Source organism: Squalius cephalus, assembly GCF_949319135.1.
Source record: "Squalius cephalus genome assembly, chromosome: 4".
NCBI classification, from domain to species: Eukaryota; Metazoa; Chordata; class Actinopteri; order Cypriniformes; family Leuciscidae; genus Squalius; species Squalius cephalus.
Window position 1 is genome coordinate 45,700,806 of NC_137125.1, and position 22,856 is coordinate 45,723,661.

Sequence of the window (22,856 nt, forward strand, 5' to 3'; positions counted from 1 at the left end):
CACAGGTATATTTGTGGCAATAGCCAACAATACATTATAAGGGTCAAAATTATCGATTTTTCTTTTATGCCAAAACTCATTAGGATATTAAGTAAAGATCATGTTCCATGAAGATATTTTATGAAATTTCATATATAATCTCAATTTCAAAAAATTGACCCATGTGACTGGTTTTGTGGTCCAGGGTCACATTTAGAATATGCTATATAACTAAAACTGGCTGCCATTTCTAAATATTTTTAAAAAACTTTTTACATTGTCTCAACATTGTATTCTGACTCAGCCGTGAACATACCTTAAAACAACCAATATTGTCTGTTTGTTTCTGAAGTCGACTTACCGCCCATGAGGAAGAGCAGGCCGGCCACATACTGCATGAGGCCACGGTCCCAACAGCATCCCAGCATCCCAATGATCCAGCCGAAGAGGATGATGGCCACCGCCATTCCCATAAATCCTGCAGTCATCCTCCGCAGATCTGTGGGCGGCGAGAAAGGCAAGTCAAACACATGACTCAGAGCTGATAAGGGCACGGCGTGAACACGGATGGCAAAATGACGCATTTTAATGAGTGCTTGAGGGATTCTGTAAGCCTTGTATTATTATATTATTATGTTACATTCTTATCTATTCACAACTTCTTTTTTCAACCAGCATGAATCATGAGATGCTTTTAAACACTATTAAAGGAGTTTCTGTGTATTTTGGCCACACTTCCTTTGATAATATGCTTCAACTCATCCGCTTTTGACAGGTAGTTTGTTGTAGGAGAACTAAACTAATAAAATAAAAAAATTAATATGACTGCAAATATAGTTCACAAATTCTAAAAATCATAGATCACTGCACTTGCCCTATAAATCACTATAATGCCCTATAGTTTGTTGTAGCAGAACTTTAAATAAAATAAAAAAATTAATATGACTGCAAATATAGTTCACAAATTCTATAAATCATAAATCACTGCACTCGCCCCACTGTGAGTGTGTGTGTGTGTGCGGCCACACGCTGAGTGCGACTGGGTTGACTCTGTGTTAGCTAGAGGGTAGGTCACAGCATTTGTGTTGGTTTGCTCTTTTTTAATCTCACAGTTGAATTCTCACAGAACAGGAGAGGTGGCAGGCCCAAAACACCGGGCACGGTGGTTTATGCCAGCCAACTGTGAAAGGGTCACAGAGTTCACCTCAGGGCAGACGCAACTCTAGATGAGCATGCTGTAAGAGAGCTTTAAAAACTCTCTTTAAAAAACCTTTCATCCAAGTTATAATATCAAATCTAAAATATCAGATATTTATTCAACAGAAATTCATGATTCCCACTTCTCTGTTGTGAGACGTTATTACTTAAACATTGTTTGTTATTACTTAAACTGAAAGTGCCAGATTTCATGAGTGTTTCTTCTGGGGTTGCAACTGGATCTCTTTTGTTTGCTGCAACTTTATATCTCACAATGTGACTCCATTTGTCATATTTTCAACTTTATTACTCACAATGTGATTTTATTTCTTACAATTGCAACTTTATTTCTCATAACTGCGACTATTTTTTTGCAGTTTTTCACATTATCTCTCACAATCTGACTATTTCTTACAATTTAAGCTTCATTTCACACAATGTGACTTTCTTACAATTGCAACTTTGTTCCTTGTAACTGTGACTATTTGTCATATTTTCAACTTTATTTCTTACAATGACTTTATTTCTTATACAACTGCATCTTCGTTTCTCGTAACTGACTATTTGTCGCATTTTCAACTTTATTTCACACAACGTGACCATTTCTTACAACTGCAAGGTTTTCTCTTAACATCTCACAACGTGATTTTATTTTTTCTATTTCTGATTTTAACTATTTCTCGCAGTTGCAACTTTGTTTTTCATAATTGCGACTATCTAATAATGTGACTAATCTTGTATTTGCAACTTATCTCACAATTGCGGTTTATATTTTAGTGTGACTTTATATCTCATGATATGACTTTTTTTTTTTTTACTGAAATGACCATAGTAGTGCCGTTCGTGTCTCGTAAAATGCTTCATGAAGTGTTTTACAGACTTGTGCCATCTCAACTTTCATGTTCGGTTGTATTTCACTCACTTATAAGGTGTCTGGAAACTGTTTTACTTTGCAGTCCTTTGGGAAAGCTCATTTATGACCCTTAGATATGGTTTACTGTAAGTTACTGCCACAATAAAATAGAGCAGAGCCTTCACAACAATGAAACAGTTGGGTTGAAATAAGCAAGGTTAAGTTATAAATGAATCCCTTTCTTACTGAAAATGAGTTTAAAGAGAAGATATAGTAGCCAAGTCATGTACTATCAAACACATTGTGGTTTAAAAAAAGCTCACAAGACTGTTATTTAAACATTGAGTCAGGCTACAAACACCGCCTTGGGAACAGCCCACACAATATTTGTTACATCAGAATATAGGCTCTTAAATTGTAGAAATGGAATAGCATCAGTCAGCGTGTAGGCAACAGCATGCGTTATGAAACAATAGTTGCTCAGGTATACTGTGGTCATGTAAATTTCTATAGATTATACACAAGTTATATCCATATCAGGCAGAATAGCTTTGCGGTCATCAATGACTTCATCTCTCTGGAGAAATGCAAGAGAGAAACTGGTTTACATAAATTCAGGAGCCTTTCTTGGTTGGATTCACATTATAAATGCTGTTTGCTATCTGAATAACAGCTTTGATTTCTCATGTTGAGAGAAACATTTTATGCCCCAGAGAGCAAAATATTGGATTTCCTAGTTTCTTAAAGGTTCTTATGCAATCTGCAGACTGATGCTAAACCAGTCTGTCAGCAACGTTCAAAATGTATGTTAACTAGAACGGAGGGTCTACTAGAGTAGAAGAGCACAGAATGCTAGACGAGCAGCTCTACTGGAGACAGGCCAGGAGAAGTCTCTGTAGTTGGCCCTCTCCTTTTGTTTGATATTCTTGTCGTTTTTGTATCTCTGTGTTTCTTAACCTGCTGGGCTTCCAGATGTGTCAGGTTCTGTCAGATCTTTGTTCCACTCACTCTCGAGGGCTGAATGAAAGAGCAGCCTGTAAATGCTGTACTGCAAGCAAATGTGTGCTTTCAAAATCTCTGAAGGGGAAGGGTGTAGAATTATGTCTTACACTGGATCTTTGCCAATTAGGTACTTTTTAATCAAAGTGAGGGAAATGCATAGGGAGAATGGACTGTACTGAAGCTTGATTTCTCTGAATTCACAACCTGAAATGTCAGATCTTTCGAATACAGTTTTTCCACTCTGGAATATACCATGAATACCTTAAAATGACAAACTGCTCCCTTAGGGCTGGACCTGATGAGATTATGCTTCCTCAAAATGAAATGCATAGTCAGGGTTTGAAACTTTTACCCACTGTTTTAGTGGTGAATACTGTTATGATAGACATAAAGAGACCATTTACTCACCTTCCAAACCTGTATGACTTTTTTCTGTTGTGGAACACAATGGAAGGTATTTAAAGTTGGGATCCAGTCATTGGAACCCATTGATTTCATTGTATAGACCACACAAAAACAGACATTTTCCAAAATATCATCTTTGTGTTCCACAGAAAGAAAGTAATTTTGGTTTGGAAAGACATGAGGATGAGTAAATTATGCGATTTCTTCCCCCCTTAAGTCATACCAAATCAACTGAATATCAGTAGTCGACGGGAAATGGCTTTTGCAACATTTATTTACATAATGTGATGTACTTTTGAGATAAACAAATTTGAATAACGAATATTAAACAATAAAAGGTTGGATCCATTGGCAAATTAGGATTGTGGAAAGTTTCATCTCACAATGAATCCAGGAATCAAGTTGTTTCAGAGTTAGGCTATACAATTTTAATGAATGATTATTAAAACTACCTTTTTTCCCCCTTTGTAATACTCTGCATTGATGGATTGTGCACAAAAGGGTGTATAAAGCAAGTAAATGTGGTCATATATTGTTTTATGTCGACTTTAAGCCTTAATTTATTATCCAAACTCATTTTCAACCCAAATATTCCACTTGGGATCACCTTGAAAATTAAGTTTCACCTTTTTTGCAAATTTGAGTTCTGTTAGCAGCAGAGATTCTTGTTCAAATTTGTACACAATTCCCTGAATTATCCACAGACCTCATGCATAATTCCACATCCGTTCCGACATCCAGATCAGATCCCTGTGCTGTCTGTTAACATTCTGTGATCACATGGCTTTCCTGACTTCAAATTTATAATCTCTCTATAACAGAAGTAAATATAGACTAACCGCATGATCTAACCACATAATGGGCGTACCATCGAAAGCTAATGGGAAATGTGATTGATGTTGGACTGTTCATGGTGGATGACACCGTAATCGAATTGGGAATTTTTTTTTGACATAATCGAGTTGGGTTTACGCAGCTCTCGAAGTCTTGTAGTCCAGTATGTACACACTTGGGGTCTTACAAACATATGCTAACTGAATGATGGTAAATGAAAGTCCACTTTATGAACATAAGGTTGAGTAAAAAATGGCCATGTGCTCCCTTCTGACAGGAAACTAATGGTCGCACCTGCTCAGGAGAAACTGATTTGCATGCCAACCATCAATGTGATGAAAATGAACACAAACTTTCTTGGCTGAATCCCTGTGCCGTCTTAGCCAATCCAGACCCTTAGAGCATTGTCGGGATCCCATTCAGATGATGTCAAACGTCTCTCAAGTCATACTACGACATTGTTTACAGGCAATCGAATCAGAGCGGGAAACACAAGCCTCTTTTCATCTCTGACCTTTAGGAGAAGGTGCTTCGGATAGTTGCATCATTGTTAGAGGAATGCTTTTGTCTGGAATGAGATGTGTTGCAAAGAGCACAAATTTGACTGCTAAGGAACAAATGAAATGATAGCGGGGATACTGCTTGAGGAATAATGCGCATCAGCTTTATTTGCAGTAGTTTGACAGTTGTCATTTTTTAAAAGAATGCGAATAGTGAGACGTGAGTCAGAGTGGATAGTGGTTTATTAATTTAGAGAATCAAGTAACAGTGAAAATATGGATTTGCTGGTTATTAGCCTGGATCGTTTCTGTCGCACCCTCATTTTAATAGCATTCCTCCTTCAAGTCATATCTGAAAGTGTGTTTTGGAGAAATTTTATTCTATTTCTTCAACATGTTTTAGTTGACAGGAACAGGAATTTTAAGGGCAAACAGAGGAGGAAACGGATTGAGACATGACATAATGCAGCACCACGGCTTAATGCTCTGCGCTAACGGCTATGCCGAAGCACAGTTTTCTTGATTTTCTTTTCTTCTTCAGTAGCTTATTAGAAGTAGCCAAAACTACTATTTTGGCAATAGGTGCACAGAACGACACCAGGACACTATGTTGCTTATGTTCAGTTTTACAATAACAAAAAAATTGTTGTCAAGTTTTGCCATCAGCCACAATCTTTGTGGCTTTGTTTTTCTGTTTCATCTTTCTGGACAGTAGTTCCCCTCCAGTATTTTTTAGGAAATAAACTTCTGTTATCCTCAAAAGTGGTTCTATTTTTCTGGATCTAATATGTCAAACTGATTCAGTCCATAAAAGCACGTCATGTTCTGCATCGAAATGAGTCTGCATGTTTTAGTGCAGTATGCGGTCATTTTTCTCTCCTGGCTTTGGGAAGGGATTACATTTTATTTTATTTTGTCACTGTGTCTCTCTTTTTTCCCTCTCTGTGTGGAATGGCCCCTGAAGGTAATAGAGCTTAATTTCATTATACCCCCTTGTCGACCGCCACTGGGGAGAAAACAATTGTGAACTAAAATTAGATTACAGAAGACGGGATGGGAGAAGCTGGAAGAACATCATACTTATTTGCTGTATACTCAAGAGGACCATGTGTGCGACTGTTTACAAGGTAAAGTGGATGTAAAACTGCATGTAGTTGGCACAACTTACAAGTCTTGTGCTATGTTGGGAATAGCATGCTATAATATGTCTGCAGTATGTGCACTGTGGAGGGGTATGCAAATTAAAAATTTACAAAAGAAGTATGTCCAAATTACATTGCAGTGAGATTCTGAAGTGTGCATACGATGGACACTTAACTCTACACTTTACTTTTCTACCCAAAGCCAGGAGAGAAAAAACTATCCCATACGGGAGAGGATTTGTGAATGGCGGTGAAGCGACGATACTGGCGCTGGTAGGTCACATGATAATGACAGCATGGCGAATGTAGTACGTCCAGATTACATTCATTCTATATAGAACATACCTTTATAAGTAATGAAGTTATACTTATACAAAATAAGTACCTACTCAAGAGAGTATGCGATTTCAAGTGTTTCCTTTCAGGTTAGTTTCTGTCTCCTTAGTTACTGAATCCTCCCTGTTTGTTACCTTGGTTACTGATTAGTCCCACCTGTGTCTAGTTTAGTTCTCTGTGTACATGTATACTCCCTATGTTATTCAGCTCACTGTCAGTTATCCTCATTGTCTTTGTCTTTCTGCTCCCCGGTGGTCAGAGTTGCTGTCAGTCCTGTGGGATCTGCCAATCCGGCCGTGTAAAGCAATAGTGTCAGTGATAGGGGATGGACTGAGGCTATAGGCTGAGGGAGGTTACAGCTGGACAAGGCAATGTCAATAAGAGCTCACTTAGTGACCCACTGAGGGAATTGTTGAGTGACGGACAGCTGGCACTTCAGTCGAGCACTGCGCTGACGTGACGCTATCGACTGGCCATCAGGGAAGTCATCATGTCCTTGAGGACCGTGATCGTGCCTGCATATTTTGGTCAGTAAGCAAACCAAAGGATACGGCAAATAAGATGTCAAATTGTACATGAAGGCAAATGTACAATTCAGAAACAGATTTCCAATAGGTTCTTTGTTTTGAGAGGCTGCTCACTGCAGAGCCAATGGGTTTAATATTCCCTGTCTCTCTACATAATGGGAGGAGCTTAAAGGTCAAGCCACACCCTAATCTTTCCCTCTCCCTAAATATAATTAGGTCAAGCTCCACCCATTACGTCCAGAGAGGGGGAGCTGGATGTCATTTGGCTCTGCAGTGAGCAAGTTTTCAGGTAGCAGGCATCATATTTTATGTTAAGCATATGTTTTTAATCATTTGTGTATTTCCTGAAGTAGAAATGCAACAGAACCATTAGCAGTGCATCATGATGACAGATTATCAATTTCAGCTGAGGGCAAGTTCTACATTTAATGATAACGCTAATGCTTCCTTCAGCTTTAGCTCAGTGTTTCCAATGCCACTTATATAAATGGGAGAAACTGTTACCCGGAATATGCCATCATAGTCCTGTCTTACAGTTAAAGGAGCCAATCACTGTTTAGATGCACCAGTCTGAAAATGTTGTATAGAATTTATGCTATAATTGTCAACCGACTTCATTTCTGTTTTGAAAAAGGCTATTGAAATGTAATTTTGACAAAGTAGATATTTGCTGCTTGGTAATATAAGTGCACTAACCTTCCTTGAAGTACCTTGGTAAGGTTGAAGTACCTTTCAAATGTACCAGAATTTTTGTGCAAAACCGTTAATTGTAAAACAATTCTTGTGTAAATGGTTGCATTCAATTTAATACAGCACATTACACTTTTTTTTTTATTTTTTTATAAAGACAATTTACACAGAAATGCATACGTTGTAAATCACTTTAAACACATCTGGCAAATGAAATATATATAGGGTGAACGGCATTGCTTTGAATCAATATTCAGGCCAGGAAATAAGTTTAGTTAAGTTTATGCTCTGTATGCCTTATAATCTCCTCCTGTTCGGCTCAGAGATAAAGATGGTATCAGCAAATAAGATCTGCTTGTTTCAGAGAAGAAAGCAGCATCTGAATTTATGCATGCAGGCTGTGTACTTTGATAAATCAGGGGTCAAATCTTACAGACCAGAAGGTTAAACTGAACAACCACAAACATGCCGTTCTGCAAGCGCAGTAAAATGATCTATCTAAATCCATATCTCGCCATCAGAAAGCTTGCATATACGGTCACCACTGGAATAAGTAAGTGTACAAATTCTGTCTGTACATAACGTCCTCTCTGACCTCAGGACTTTATGCTGCTTAAAAAGAAAGTAATAATACAGGAAATGCATTATAGTGCAGATAAAAAGGACATGCGTGTATGATTAGATGAGTCGTCTATTGAAACTGGCCTTGTGAATAACTCCCGCCAATCACCATTCACATAGAAAAGAGAACTGAAAGGGAGAGTAGCAGAGATGAAAAAATAAAAGTGTTTTTTAATGAAGTGTCGAGGTTGAGCGGTTTTATGGAGCTGATGGCGGGAGCTCGATGACAGCCTATCGTTCAGGCTGCGCCGCAGTCCTGTGCATTACATCAATAAAGTGTCGATTTGCATGACGCCGCATGAAGGCTCTGGTGACGAAGCATCACGAGTGCTGACAGGCATTGAACACGAGGAGAGGCATGTAACTCAGCACTTTTGCGGCAGACCTTTTGATTTGATTTCCAATGCAACTCAAGAAAAGGCATTCTGGGGGGTTTTATGCACTGAATGCTTTCAACATGGCTTGAATTTTGATCTGATTAAGTATGCCGCTTCATAAATCGTGCACAACTGGTTTAAAAGCAACATTTGGAGCATCAAATTTTTACTCCTGTCACACAACATGATGTTTGATGCTCACAGTCCAATGCACAAACATACAGCATTCTATTTTTAATTACACATCAGATTCCAGTTCCAAGAGTGCTGATGAAAAGTGCAACAGTACACAGTCCACTTGTCTGTGTTTGCGGCATTCCAGACCACAGAATATAAGTGTACGAAATGGAACCAAATTTGGTCCGGAGCGAGATGCCTCTCTTTCCTGAAACAGGGTTTATCATGGAAAAATGTAAACCCTGGATTGGAGCTGGAGCAGAATGATTAGGCATAGGGAACATAATCTGTTTCAGACTTCTTTCAGCCTGTGTGTTGCTTGGTAAAAAACAAAGCCTGATGTAAGACATGCTGCTGCTGTACATTAGCAAACATGAATTACCCATAGCAGATCTATACAGGTGGAGGTGGGAAAGGTGGCCTTAAATAATGGCGTTAAAAACCAAACAAACTATTATATGTTCTTTTTTTTTATTAATTCTTTTTTTTTTATCACTATTAGTTCGTTTAAAAACAACAACAACAACAAAAAAAAACCTAGAAATGGAAAAAAATATAGCTTTAGTATTTTAGTTAATGTGCTAAATGTTATAATTTGCAAATGTGTAATGCTGTTGTGGTTTTATAATACACCATATATCTTAAAGTAAAATTAGAGTACCCGTATTATGCTTTTTCGGATATATTACCTTTCATCCTGTGTGTAATATAGCTGTTTGTGAATGTAAAAGGTCTGCAAAGTTTTAAAGATCAAAGTGCACGACAAATAAAGTTATTGTCTCCTAAAAGAAAGAATCAATTCTGAACTGCTGAAACAGGTCGCCAGCAATTCCAGTCTCACTTCCTGTTACATATCTATGTAACAATCTATGTATATCTATGCAGGGCTCTCAAGTTTTGAAGACAGGCAAGAGTGACATCGGACGGGTTGGACGGGTCACGGGAATGGGGTGTTTCATTAATAATATTATTATTAGTGTTTTTGTTGTTGTTATTAATAATTGCTCAAATACCAAATACAAACTTTTTATTCAATTCAGTGTGAGAGAGAGAGATAGAGATAGAGATAGAGATAGAGATAGAGATAGAGAGAGAGAGAGAGAGAGAGAGAGAGAGAGAGAGAGAGAGAGATTATGACTGGTGTTGTTTATTGAAAGTGTTTGTTGCCTTTTTGGACTTGTTGCCTAGGGGACTTTCCTCTCAGGGCGAATGAGAGGATGCTTAATTGCTTTTTACCTGACATCTTTGAAAGACAGATGCAATGATTAATGCATCCATGGCCAGGATATAATTATAAAATATGACATGATTTTAAAAGTGACCTATAACATCGACTATGCAATACACTTTAATTTATTTAGTGCTAATAAAATTATTAAGCCTATTTGGAGAGAGAGAGATGTTTATAATGTGACAATATATCAGTCATCGTGTGATAACGAAAATATGACAAGGCCTAGACTAGTTGTTCTGAGCAGGTGTTGTCAGTGAACAGGCTGTAAAACTGTAGGCTAAGTTAGACACTCAAGAAAAACTGATGCTAATTATCTGGGAAACATTCTCTAACAGCAGTCAAGTTGTCACTGTTTGTGTCAAACAAGTTGTGAATTTGTTGTTACATTAAAACAGGAGATCATCATGACTTACTCTGTGCTCAAAGTGATGCTCGGAGCTCCAGTGGTTTCCTCTATGGGTGAACGAAACTTTGAACGAAGACGCTGTAGCAGAATCACGTTAACAATTCCAGGATGTGCTTTTTTTCATTGGTTGTTGCGTTAAATCTTACCCAGATACAATAGTGCTATTTTCTGATTGGCTATTGTGTAGCCCCTTTCTTTTTGTTTTGATTGGCTGATAAGTGGCAGGCTCGGCTAGGGGAGACGCTTGATTCCTGGCTGCTGATTCCATAGTGAGATCGGCACGGCCAGAGAAATTTTGGGCGCTGCGGCATAAATAGTTTTTCCGCGTGAGAAATACAATGTGTGGCGGGAGTGCGTGACAAAAGACCGAAATGAGTGACTGTCACGCTCAATGCGTGACACTTGAGAGCCCTGTCTATGTAACAATTTAACAAATTTGCATACTGCCAGCCTATGGTCTTCATTGGCTGCCTATGAACAACATTTCTTTTGACCAGCCCTCAAACACTGTAGTTGTACAGTAGATGAGGCCTGGAAGAGTTTGGTTCGCGAAGATGCAGTTTTCAGCACTGCAAATTCACTTTACATGCTGTTCAAAAGGTTGAGGACTCGCACTGGAATTGATGCTGTAAAAAAAAAAATTACTGTTCATATCACTGTGTGTAAAGTGCTTATGAAGCCTTTAGAGCTGAAATTCAGGTACACACTGTAAGCAGTCGACCTATCACATCAGACTGGGCCATCTGACCAATCAGAGCAGAGTAGACTCTCAGTAAGGAGGAGTTTAGAGAGACTAAATCTTCAAACGAACCGTTTTCAGAATCTTTGGGAAATGAGGAGAAGTGCAATGTATATTTTGAGAAAATGTAAGCGTTTTTTGACCTTGAACCTATTGCAGGAAACAAATTAGGAACCTTTAAAATATCATAGGGGCACTTTAATATGTGACCATTTTTATTCTATTTTAATACATTTTGGAGTCATTCAAATGTATTTTAGTTTAGGTTCAGTTTTTCCAAATCATGTTAACAACTGTTTCAATTTAATTTACAATAATAACACAGCTCTCAATTGTGATGTTCTAAGTATCAGCATTACCTATAGCCGAATCACAGTCATGCTAATATTCAGTACAACAGCACTCTTGCTCGTGGTATATTGCTTAATCATCCAAACCTGGTCATGGGTGAGTCTGACAGTAGAATGGCACAGCTATGGAAAATGCTGAGTGAAACAGAGAAGCCTCTGCCAGCTGTCAATCACTGCATCCGTCCCTCATGTGCTTTTTCCACACAGTCATCACAAAATCAACAACAGGGGACAGAACAGACAAACTCAGAGCTATTGGATGTGACAGCCGTTTGACAATGTTTATGCAGATGTGAAAGCTCTGTCGCCCTCGCGTAAGCAAGGCTACGTGCTGCGTTGCGCTCGCAACCACAAACGTGCTTGCCGCTAGGGGCTTAAAGGCAAATACATCCTGGTCAGTCACCTCTCCTCCTCTTCACTGCCACTCATTCCCGTTTGTATCCCATGATGACGGGTGAGGGAGCTGCATGCTCTTTGTTTCATATTGGGATTATGGGACGGCACATTTGCATGCCGCTGTCAACTGGACCGACGCATGATCGCTCGCACACGGCAGTGGATTTGCATACTGAGCATCAGGCTAAGCCGAAAGAAATGATGGGAGGGAGAAAATTCTGCCGACAGAGAGATTGCTAATATCTGCACTGCTCTTAGGCCTAAAAATGGATCAAATATATTTAACCCTCTAGTGCACAAATTTGCTTTTGTGTAACACCTTTAACACCTTTTTTCTTGAGGTGGCACCAGTGACAGTTCTGGCACTTCTTCCTAAGACTGGGAGTCATGATACTCTAGTGATGTAATTCTATAGTATGCATGGGGACCGGGTTCAAATCCTGATTTGGGAACATTTTAGTGTAGGGTCCAATTCTCACTATTAACTAGTAGCTTATTAGTATGCATATTACTAGGATATTGGCTGTTTATTAATACTTATAAAGCACATATTATGCCTTATTCTGCATGACCATATTCTACATCCCTTAATCCTATCCAATACCTAAACTTAACAACTACCTTAAGCAGTAATTAGGAGTTTATTGAGACAAAAGTTGTAGTTAATACTTAGTGATAATTTGACCCTAATCTAAAATGTGGCCAAAAATTTCCAAAGTGATGTGGAAATATAAGTGGCCAAAGATTTCATAATGCGTGCAAATGAAGGTTGAACCTGTTAAAAGAGGGCAGATCCAAAGTAAGAGAAATATACAGTGCATCAAGCTTTTTCAGGTCATCTACTGATCCCGATCCGTGAGGTTTAACGTCATGATAGATTCTGTATTCACCATCTGTGGTGTTTCCTTGCTTGTTCAGACATGAATGAGGTTAAGCGTAATGCTTAGATTTAAATCCTGTTGGAGGCATTTTCTGTACTGTGTACCATGCTGTGTATCGTGCTTGTTTAGAGAGAGAGCAGATCTTGTCCTGTGCGCACTGAGGCTCTGCGCCATTCGAATGTGCAAATTTGAAGCGACCGACTGTGCCTCTGTTTACTAATCGTTTTACTGTAATTGTTAGGTTAAGATGTCTGTGCATGCCATTCAGATGCACACTGTGACTTTTAACACAATGTGTCAAGCTGTCAATGCAGAAAGCTCAGCAAGCTCATGCAAAAACAAATTATAGGTACAAAAAACGCAATGCTTTGAAACTAGATAAGCTTTATCTGACATTCAGGCAAATTGCATATGAACACACACTCTCACTCCATAGATGAGCTAAAAAGCCCAAAGGACGATCTGCCCTGCGGTGTGTTTAAATGGCTTTGTCTCTCTCCTGTCTGTGTGCTAAACTGTCACCTCCTCTCTCAGTTGGCATTCCCCATAGTGCAGTCTGGCTCCATACACATCACAGCACAGCTTTAAAGCAGGACGGCCAAAGCCCACAGGACCGAAAGACACGAAGGGTGCGAGATGGGAGGGAGGACGGCGGAATCAGGGAGACAGAGAAGCTTTTACATTCACAAAAATTAGCATGGCGCCTTGGTTTCTGCGAGCACAGTGTGGCTGTTGACCAATCAAGGAAATCTGGTCGAGAGCCGTGCGGTTTCATGCATTCACAGCTGTCAGGTGGCTTGTCTCCTTTTCTTGTGTGATCGTTTAAAAAGGAAACTGAAAGTCAATTGAATCTGCGTTCCCAGAGGATTTTTATTTTTTATTTATTTTTTGCACATAAATGGCTCTTTCATAGCTCAGGAGACTTAAAAGATTAGTTCATCCAATAATAAGAAGTCATTATTTAGTCACACTCTCTAAACATATCTGCTTTTTTTCTGTGAAGTTTAATTTTATTTTATTTTTATATAGATTTTATATTTACTACTGTGTCTTAATTTAATCTTTTTTTTTCTTGCTTCTTACTATATTGGTCCCTTTCGTAATATTGTTTAGATTGGACTAAAATCAATCAAATGAAATTCATGCAAATTCTCCTGACATAATTACAAGTTGGCCGCTTGATCAACGGACGGCCAATTACATGAACCTCTTGTCACCCCTCTCACCTCTTAACTCTTACTCTGAACCATCTCTGATGACCACTTGACTTGCAGTCAACTATTCACCTTTAGTCAGACTTCAAAGACCCGAGTGTCCATTGAGGTTTTTGATGCCGTTTTATTAGCTGACTTACATCTTAAGTTTTATAAAAATAGATTAATGGAACCAATTCAAGGAATTCATCTTTCATCAGCAGACTACATTCGAATTAGTGATTTAGATTGCCGTTAAAAGATAACGATTAACATCCTGTTGTGGTGCTGTACAATTTCTACCTCCCACATTTCTGATGATAAATTACAAGTGCTAATAAACATTATTAAATGCAAATTTAATGTGGGGAGTATTGGAAAGAGTTTTTATTTAAGGATCTTATTAAGGTCTGGACAAAATAATGTTTAGTTATTTAGGTTGTACGACAACACAGGACAAAGTGAACAACCACTTTGTGGGATGTGCCGATACGATTGCATATTAATATATTGTGATAATATTCCTCACAGTATTGCATTGATACTTCATATACTTGTATCGATATTTCTATTTGTTTATTCAGTTATATAATTTCCTACACTTAAGTAAAGAAGCAGATCATCTAAAAGGAACTGGACAAGAGTGTTATTTAAGTATTATTTATATACTAATATAGTATTTATTCATTTTGATTTAGCTTTTATTTAATCTTTTCCATTTTAATTTAAGTTGTACTTTTGTCATTTTTATTAGTTTATTTACTTCTATTTAGCTTTATTTTTTATTTCAGTATTAGCAATTCTAGTACATCAACTTTAGCAGCATTAGTTTTTCATCTAAAATTTAGATTTGATTTTATTCCAATTTCATTTAAATGAATGAAAATAATTTTAATAGTTTTAGTTATAGTTTGTTAACAATAACAAAATTACTGGACAAAAGCGAAGCAAGCGTGTGAGAAAGAAAAATTATGCAGCAGTTTCAGGTATAATCTAATTTTGATATTGTGCTGCATTGAATTATGACATTTGTTGTTTCATCATGTTTATTGTATCATAAAATGAAGTAGTTGGTGATACCCAGTCCTAGTTTGGGATGAGTTGAAAATCATTTTTATGGTAAATTGCAACAAGCCACAGACACTTATTTTGTATTTGATCCAAAATATTCTTTTAAATTTGCTTGTTTAATTCGCTTTAAATACCCATCTGTACCTCTTATATTTCTTATATCTAACCACATTTGCCTGGGCCTTATGTCACACGTCACTGAGTCACCTTGGCTAAACCACGCAAGCAATAGGCAGTGTTGAGGATCTGTGGGTTGCTATTATGTTGGCGGCTGAAGCTGAGAAAGGAACTATGGGAGGAGTGCAGCGGGGCAGTGTCACTCAGCTTGTCATATGTGTTAACAGAGGTGAGAGACACTGACACCGGTGCGAATGATTTGTCACCGGCTGTGCAGATGTGAAAACCCACCAGCATCCCACGACAAGCGCTATGTGGCAAAACGTCCCTCAACCCTGTAACTGAACAGCCCTGCATTCCTCATATAACAAGACCACAGTATATTATGATTGTGGGCGTGCCCAGACTTAAGACCACGCCCACAAGCAGTGACATCATGCATTTGTATCAGGCACTGGAACAGGATTTCTGAGACAGGCAGCGATATTATTTTGGTTGCTTTCGTCATCACTTCAACACATTTCTCTTTTATTGATGATTTTTCTTTCTTATTTATGCACTTTGAAGTATCTGGTACAGTTGGTTTGTGGTATCTCTTATGGAGTTAAGATATGTGTAGCTGCCGATAGGATACGCATAAACTAACGCATTCGGCCCTCATCTTGCCTGCAACACCTTTGCGTTCATAAGCTATACCAAGGGATGTTGGGATGAATTTTAAGCGGAAACTTAAAACGTATTCCCTTAGCAGTGGTGGCTCTATCAATAAAAGAAGGGAAGCATCCAAAACACTGTTTTCTGCTGTTTCTGTTCTTTTTGAGATGTGAGGCAGCAGTGACCTTGGGCGTTCCAGACTGTCCCTCGACTGCATGCAGTGAGCTGATAAGACGCCAACCGCTGACGCTCGTTCCTCCAAACACCAGCCACAAGCTCCGGCAGAGTGAGGATATTTCCATCTCAGAGGGAACAAGCGAGAGAGAGAGAGAGAGATGATGAAGCTGTAAGACTTCTCAACGAGATGCCAGTGGAGGCCAGATAGCCGTGTCCAGCCGAAATGACTTTGTTTGGTGTCTTGCTGTTTTAACTAAGAAATTGGTCCTTATTTTCAGCTCACTACGGTGACTCTATGTTTGAAACAATCTGTCTGTATCAAGGAGGTCTATAACACCTGGAGAAATTAATCTGTTAGCTTTTTCATTGATCTCAATGACAGTTTCTTTGGCTTGCGTGAAACCCCCAAGAAGTTTGACAATGGTTTACTCCCATTTTACAGTTTTTTTTGTCTTTAGATGAAGGTACTGCATCTATCAGCAGGAGTTAACTGGGTCATGCTAACCAGCTGAACCTTAACCCAATGATCAGGACATACAATAATATCTGTGATTAGATTTTCCATTGTTTTTGCTGGGGGAAGGAAAGGATGTTTTTTTTGACTGTCCAAATGTGTTCCCTGTTGAATTAATCTGGGATTGGACATGTAGGTCAAAAGTCTTCATGGTTTGTCGTCTATGGCATCTGCGCTTCCGTTTGTAGTGTTCACCAAGCTGAAGTCTAATAAAGACTGTGGCTTTACCATATACAGATTACCAGGAGGGAAGAACCTGTAGTATATTTATTGTGAGGTGCAGACGTCTGTATTCTTGTCTCCTAGCCTCAGAAATCCCCATCATCTACCAAATGTAATCTGATTAAAACCAAACAAATCTGTATCTACTATATACACGAAGCATCCGTGTTTCGCATTGGTAATCTCGAGTCTCTGTGGCCTAAATCAAGCAGTCATAATCCCTAATCCAGAGATCGTTTTCTGCCAGCTATATGGACAAACAATGCATTCATATATAATAGCAGAGCAGGGATGGGCTTTTGATGACTCATGTGGTCCAAGTGTGCTTGTACAAATAGGCACAGAGGACAAACACTAAATACACAACACCACGTTTAGCGCTTCAAAGCCGAAACAGTCTTTTGTTTGTGGTTTTGTTTGCACATTTTGTCTGCTAGGGGCTGTTTTGTCTGCTCAAAAACAACACTGGTGCAAGACGATGAAAAAACATGTCTTGCATGTTTACACAGACCAACAATTAGAGAAAAAAAAAAAGTGTCCTTTGTGAACCACCCTTTAATTTTGGTTTGGTTTGCCTGAATATATTGTTGTGTTTTGAAACACCAAAGAACTTAATTTTTTAACTCAGATGCTCAGTTCCAGCTCTGGAAGTACAGGTTTTTTTGTTTGTTTCTAAACCAGCCAACAAGAGTCTCTTGGGATTTAGGTACATATTTCTTAGTGAAATTGCATCATAATATTTGCCTACTAAATGTTTCATCTTGGGCAAAAAGTTTGCAAGCAGATTTGCAGACACAAGCTCACATCAAATTGGGTTTGTCTGACAAATGCTTAGTGACCCATTTTGCTTAGTGACCCATTTCTCTTTCAATGCTGTTCAATAGACACATGATGTGGGGAGGAGTGTGAATTTAAAAAAAAGATTTTGGGATAACTGTCATGGTAAAATCCTCTCTCTCTGTTCAGCTTCTTACAGAGCCAGTCCGCTGCCATCTTACCCCTGTGGCTGCTGTGAGTTCCTGTAACAAGCATTTAGTGTCAGGGGCCAAAACGTGATCTCACACAACGACCTTTGAAGAGTGAGGTGGTAGAAAAGGTGGTAGAAATCTGTAACCTGCCTAGTGTTGAGCCAAATAGGCTTGTTCAAGCTGCTTTCTTTTTACTTCACCTGCTGTTTTATTTTAAAATCTGTTTCATTTCATTATTTCATTTAAGTTCAGTTCAGTTTAGTTTTAAAAACAACCCCCAGGACACAATTTCTGAATTGTTTCTATTGAATATTAATTTTTCAAATCGATTCTACTGAATCATTCATTAACAGCAATAGTACCGGTAATAGAACAACAATTGTTAATTTAAATCTAATTTGCTCTGGCTCTCTAATTTGCATCACTTTTCTGTGTTTACAGCCTTCCAGTGGTATAAGAGTCAATTTTGTGTGAATATCTTTTTTTTTTTTTTTTTCAGTCACTCCAGGATCGCTTGAATTTCAATGAGAGAAAAATCTCCCTCCTGCCTCAGCTGTCACAGCAAATATTTCTCAAATGAATGAAGTAACAGTAGAAATGTGAACAATGCAGTTCAGCTTGGAATCTTTTTAAACCAATTCTTTGAGTATTCACTTTAACACAGCATTTCATCTATATATTCATTGCATCGTGATTACGACAGCCATTGCTCCTAGGCTAAAGGTTGTTGAATTTTAATGAGCATTAATGTCAGATTAAGTAGGGTGTTGAAGTGGGTGTTTTGCACCCTGTTTAAACCTTTCAACACCGTGGCGAGTCTCCGGCAGGCGCAAGCTGGTGACGGCATTTGATCTAATGACAGTAAACAACAGTGGAGCATTACAAAACACAGTGCTGTGAAATTCTATGTGGCAGCCAGTCACAGCAGCATAAACCACCTCCTCTTCTTTTAAGTCTAAATTACTTTAGGATTTGCCAGGCAGTGGACAGAGAGACTGTGCAATGTGACTAACCAGATTACTGCTGCACTTTATGGGGGAAGATGGAGCCACAAGTATATGCTGGTATTGCTGGAGAAAGCACCAAGTGAGTGTCAGTATTGAGAGTTGGGTCATAATGAGGCAGGGAAGGGAATTTCTGTTCACTCTTGGGAAAGAAACTAAGCTTTATGGAGAATTGACTTTAGTCAACTCCGTCAGTGAATCCTTGAAGCCAAGGATCATATTTATGAAAAATACACAAGTTCCCTGTGACTCATACTGAAATCTTGTCCTTTTCCAGTTGGAGAGTTTTACATTCATATTTTATTAGCCGATATATATCAAAGTCTGTGGAAATCCACAGAAGAATGTTTGGATATTTATTTGTGCATGCACATCATCCATTGCCTAAGTCATACATTGCCTAATAAGAGTTTTTTATTATTATTATTTTTATATATTTATTTTAAAAATACTATTTTACCAATGTTAAATGTAATTTTTAATCTCAAAATAAATGTCCATTTTGCATACTGTACATTGTAATGTTGTGATGCCTAAATTCACTTATACTGTAGCATGTTTAGTGTTTTATTTTTAACTTATTTTGGCAAAATAGATTAGAATCTTAATATAGGCCATTAAAGTTGTGCTTAAAATATGGATAGGCGTATAGAGATGACATGAAATGACGGGGAAAAGTTAAGAGCCAGGTTTTAACTTTAAACTTGCACGACGGCTCAGTGGCTCAGAAAACATGAGCTATCCAACAAAACTTTTCTAAAGTTTAGAAATATGTCTCAGTGACATAATCGCAGAGTCAAGCTGGCTTCCACTAAACGGTTGAGTTTGAATCTTAAAGATTTTTTATTTTTTTGTTCCAGCCACTGCAGGTAGAAAGAAGTGTCAGTCCTTTAGAAGGACTCGCTGTCAAGTGACGCATTTATTGATGAAGACGATCAATAAGAGGAGATGGCCACAGCAGGATCACAACAATTGCCATCAAATGTCTCATTTCCAGTGTCAAATTTCTCCAAAGGGCTCATTCACAGCACTGTACATTATGTTCTACCAGCCATATTCACCAGCAAGTGAAAGGGTCGTATTTTGAGAGCTGGGGATGATTCTCATAATTACTATGACAGCGTAATGGCCCTCATCTATGCTCAGTTTATTATACATTCCTATATGCTAAAATCAGCCTCAGTCGCAGAGCTTAAACGCATCATTAGCACCTATTTCTGTGATGGTTTACCCACAGCGTTTCAGTGCAGAACTGAATTGTGACCAAATTCAGATATTTATCAATTAAAACCCCTTTATAGTACACTATACTTCTCTTGTGCACTCTCATTTATAGAAAGGACACATTCCTGTTAGTTGTGAGAGTGTATGAACTCTTGGTATGCCATTAGAGATAATGAACAGGCATTCTTTTACATACATTTACATAGCATCAATGAGCTACGCCGCTCAAAGGCATTTTTATTAATCCTACTTCTGTTAATTCCATGTGCGTTTATTTTCGTTTGTTTGGACTTCAAATAAAAAGAGGGCAATTGAAATTGAATTGACAATTGAAATTGCAAACTAGAACTAGATGTTTATGTTTTGTGAAAAAAACAGGTGATTGCTCATGCAAAAGTCACTGCCATGATGCTAGGATGCTGTAGAAGGTTTCCAGGATGTTGCTATGTTTTTTGATGGTTGCTAGGATGTTGCAATGTGATTTTTCTATGATATTTTGGTATTTTGATATGGCTTTTTCACCTATTTTATCACCTGCCAGCAGGGCTTGACATTAACACCAGCCAGGTGAATTTCAGAATTTGGTGGGTTGAATTGTATATATAATATATACATTTTTCAATTGTAGTCTTTTAAAAAGGCATCTGAAATAATAAAAAATATACATATACATATCGATACTGAAATATATCTGAAACGCAGACTATATACACGATACCAGCTGCGCTTTCTCGCTCTCTCATCTCTCCGAGAGCGAGTTGACACACAGACCCGCCTCCCCTTACACTCGTTTCATTTGCTCTGAATGAATATTGTTGGTGTTACAGGGTTTGAATTGCGCTTATTCGCTTATTGACCTTAAACCGTCAAATACACACAAAATAATGTCAATATGCGAATACTTGGTGAGTATTCACGTAAACACAGTCAGGTATGTTTTAAGTAAATGTAAACAGTTGTGAAATAATTATTTGTGAAATTTCTGAGTGAAAATTGTTTCAAAGCCATTTTTTTCAGTGTAGTTAAGTGTACATTAAAATAATTTCTGTTACAAAAAATATTTTTTAAGGAACGTGGATTAGAAACTATTTTAGAATAATAGTAACTGAAAAAAATCCTTTTTAATTGTTCTATAAGTCGGAAAGGTTATTTTCAAATGCTGCTAACGGATTAATAATTAATAATCTGATTTTTCATTCCGATAATTTTTCATGAAACCAAAACTAAAAAAAATATTGTCTTTCTCCATGGCTTACAGCTTAGTTCTAGTGGCAGTATAATATTTATAATGTTTGAGTGAATTTTATTTTTGTTAATTGTTTGAGTGTAAAAATACAGTTTTGGCCAACAAACCAAAATCTTATGCCCGAATGTAAGTTATTATAAAGTTGATGATTACTAAAAGTATTTAATATAACTTCACATATTGTATTTTAGCAACATAATTCATGCAAGAAGATACAGTTTTAAAATAAAGCTTTAAACTTGATTATTGATGCCTATTAAAGGCCTTTTGCATTCTTTGGCTTCAGACATCTCTGTACTGTGTTTGGCGAGTACAGTAATGTTTGTATATCTTCTCTCTCTCTCTCTCTTCAGTGCTTTAAGAGAACAAGCAGTTTGGGGTTGCTGAGCCAACACATGGCACACCTCCAACTTCCTTCTCTTACTCAGACAGTTTAAGGCATTCTGCACACACACATATTCGTGCACATGCCGGTTTCTCATCCTGCCTATCCCAGGAACATTCAAATCTGTGCGGAATGGGACTGTTGCAGCTCTGGAAAATTCTGATTAAACTGTCTATTACAGCTGAAATGAGGCATATCAAAACAAACAGGAGCACGCTTGATGGATTTTTACATGTATTTAGCAGTCTGGTCCTCTCAGGAGGGCAGAGGGCTCAATTATTACATGTATATATTACATGTATGTATCAGTTATAAAAATGTCAATTGTAATGGATCTTGATTTATCCTGCCTTAACACAACCTTCCATGTGTCAGACCTACACTTATAACAACATGATGCTATAGAACTCATTTAAAGTCTGGATTTGTTTGCATTAAATATGCTGTTTATATTCCAAACCCAGTAGACATTAAATTGAGGATAGGACTATTGCATTCATTTTAAAATGATGAGCTATGTAAATACAGCACATCACAAATAAAGTATGAATATAAGTAAGTTAATGACCATTTATTTATTTACTTATTTTAAATGTAGTTATTTCTTTATTTTATTTTAAATTACCTTTTGATGCATAGTGTATACTAATTTATGAAATAATTTGGCCACTTATGTAAATACACTCTTATTTTAAATATACTCTACTCAAAATATATAATTTATATATTTCCTTTCTTGTTCCATACATACTGTAAGTTATGCAATAATTTGATGACCATTTATTTAGTAATTTATTTGTTTGAATATACTTGAATTTTACATAAACTTTAAATATAATTATTTAATTTGCAGTGTAGCTGTGATTTAAAGCTAAAATTTGGATTTACCAAACACTAAGAAATTACAAAATTCACATTTCTTCATTAATTCAGCTTTTCACTCAATTGTTATTCCATATTAGCAATAGAAAAAAAAATCACTAGTGGTCTTAGACATTTGGACCCTTCTATTGCGTGCTCAGTCCTGAATGATTAATTTAGGTGACTGGGCAGCCCATAGTTACTTACTCATGCTTACTAATATGTTCATTGTGACAGACAGCGTTGCTCCGGGGAGAGCAGCTTTTACTTTAATGCAACGCTGTAAGCCTTTGTGAGATCGCCTGGCAAAGAGGGTCGACATGTAAATCTAATGTCGAAGTGCTTGGCTTTCCAAGGAACTGTTTGCAAACGGGATCTGTAGAGATTGGATTCTCGGGCTAGTTAGTCATCATCGTTACTACATGCTTGGAGGAATGTAGTTGGTTTCTTGCTCAGCTCCTCCGAGGCAAAGCTGAAGAGAATGAAGCTATTTTTGAGGCAGAGAGGAAACACTCATGCATAGTAAAAAGACGGATTATCCATACAGACAACTATAGAGATGTATCGGGTGGAT

The 22,856-nt window shown here is 37.7% G+C and overlaps 1 protein-coding gene across 1 annotated transcript in view; it reads right to left on the reverse strand.

The window, feature by feature from the left end:
- Nucleotides 1-22,856, reverse strand: part of tmem178bb (transmembrane protein 178Bb) — a 76,368-nt gene that overhangs the window by 4,744 nt on the left and 48,768 nt on the right. The window contains exon 4 of the mRNA XM_079869465.1: nt 341-478. Within this exon, the coding sequence (XP_079725591.1) occupies nt 341-478 (138 nt within the window). The remainder of the gene's footprint in view (nt 1-340; nt 479-22,856) is intronic.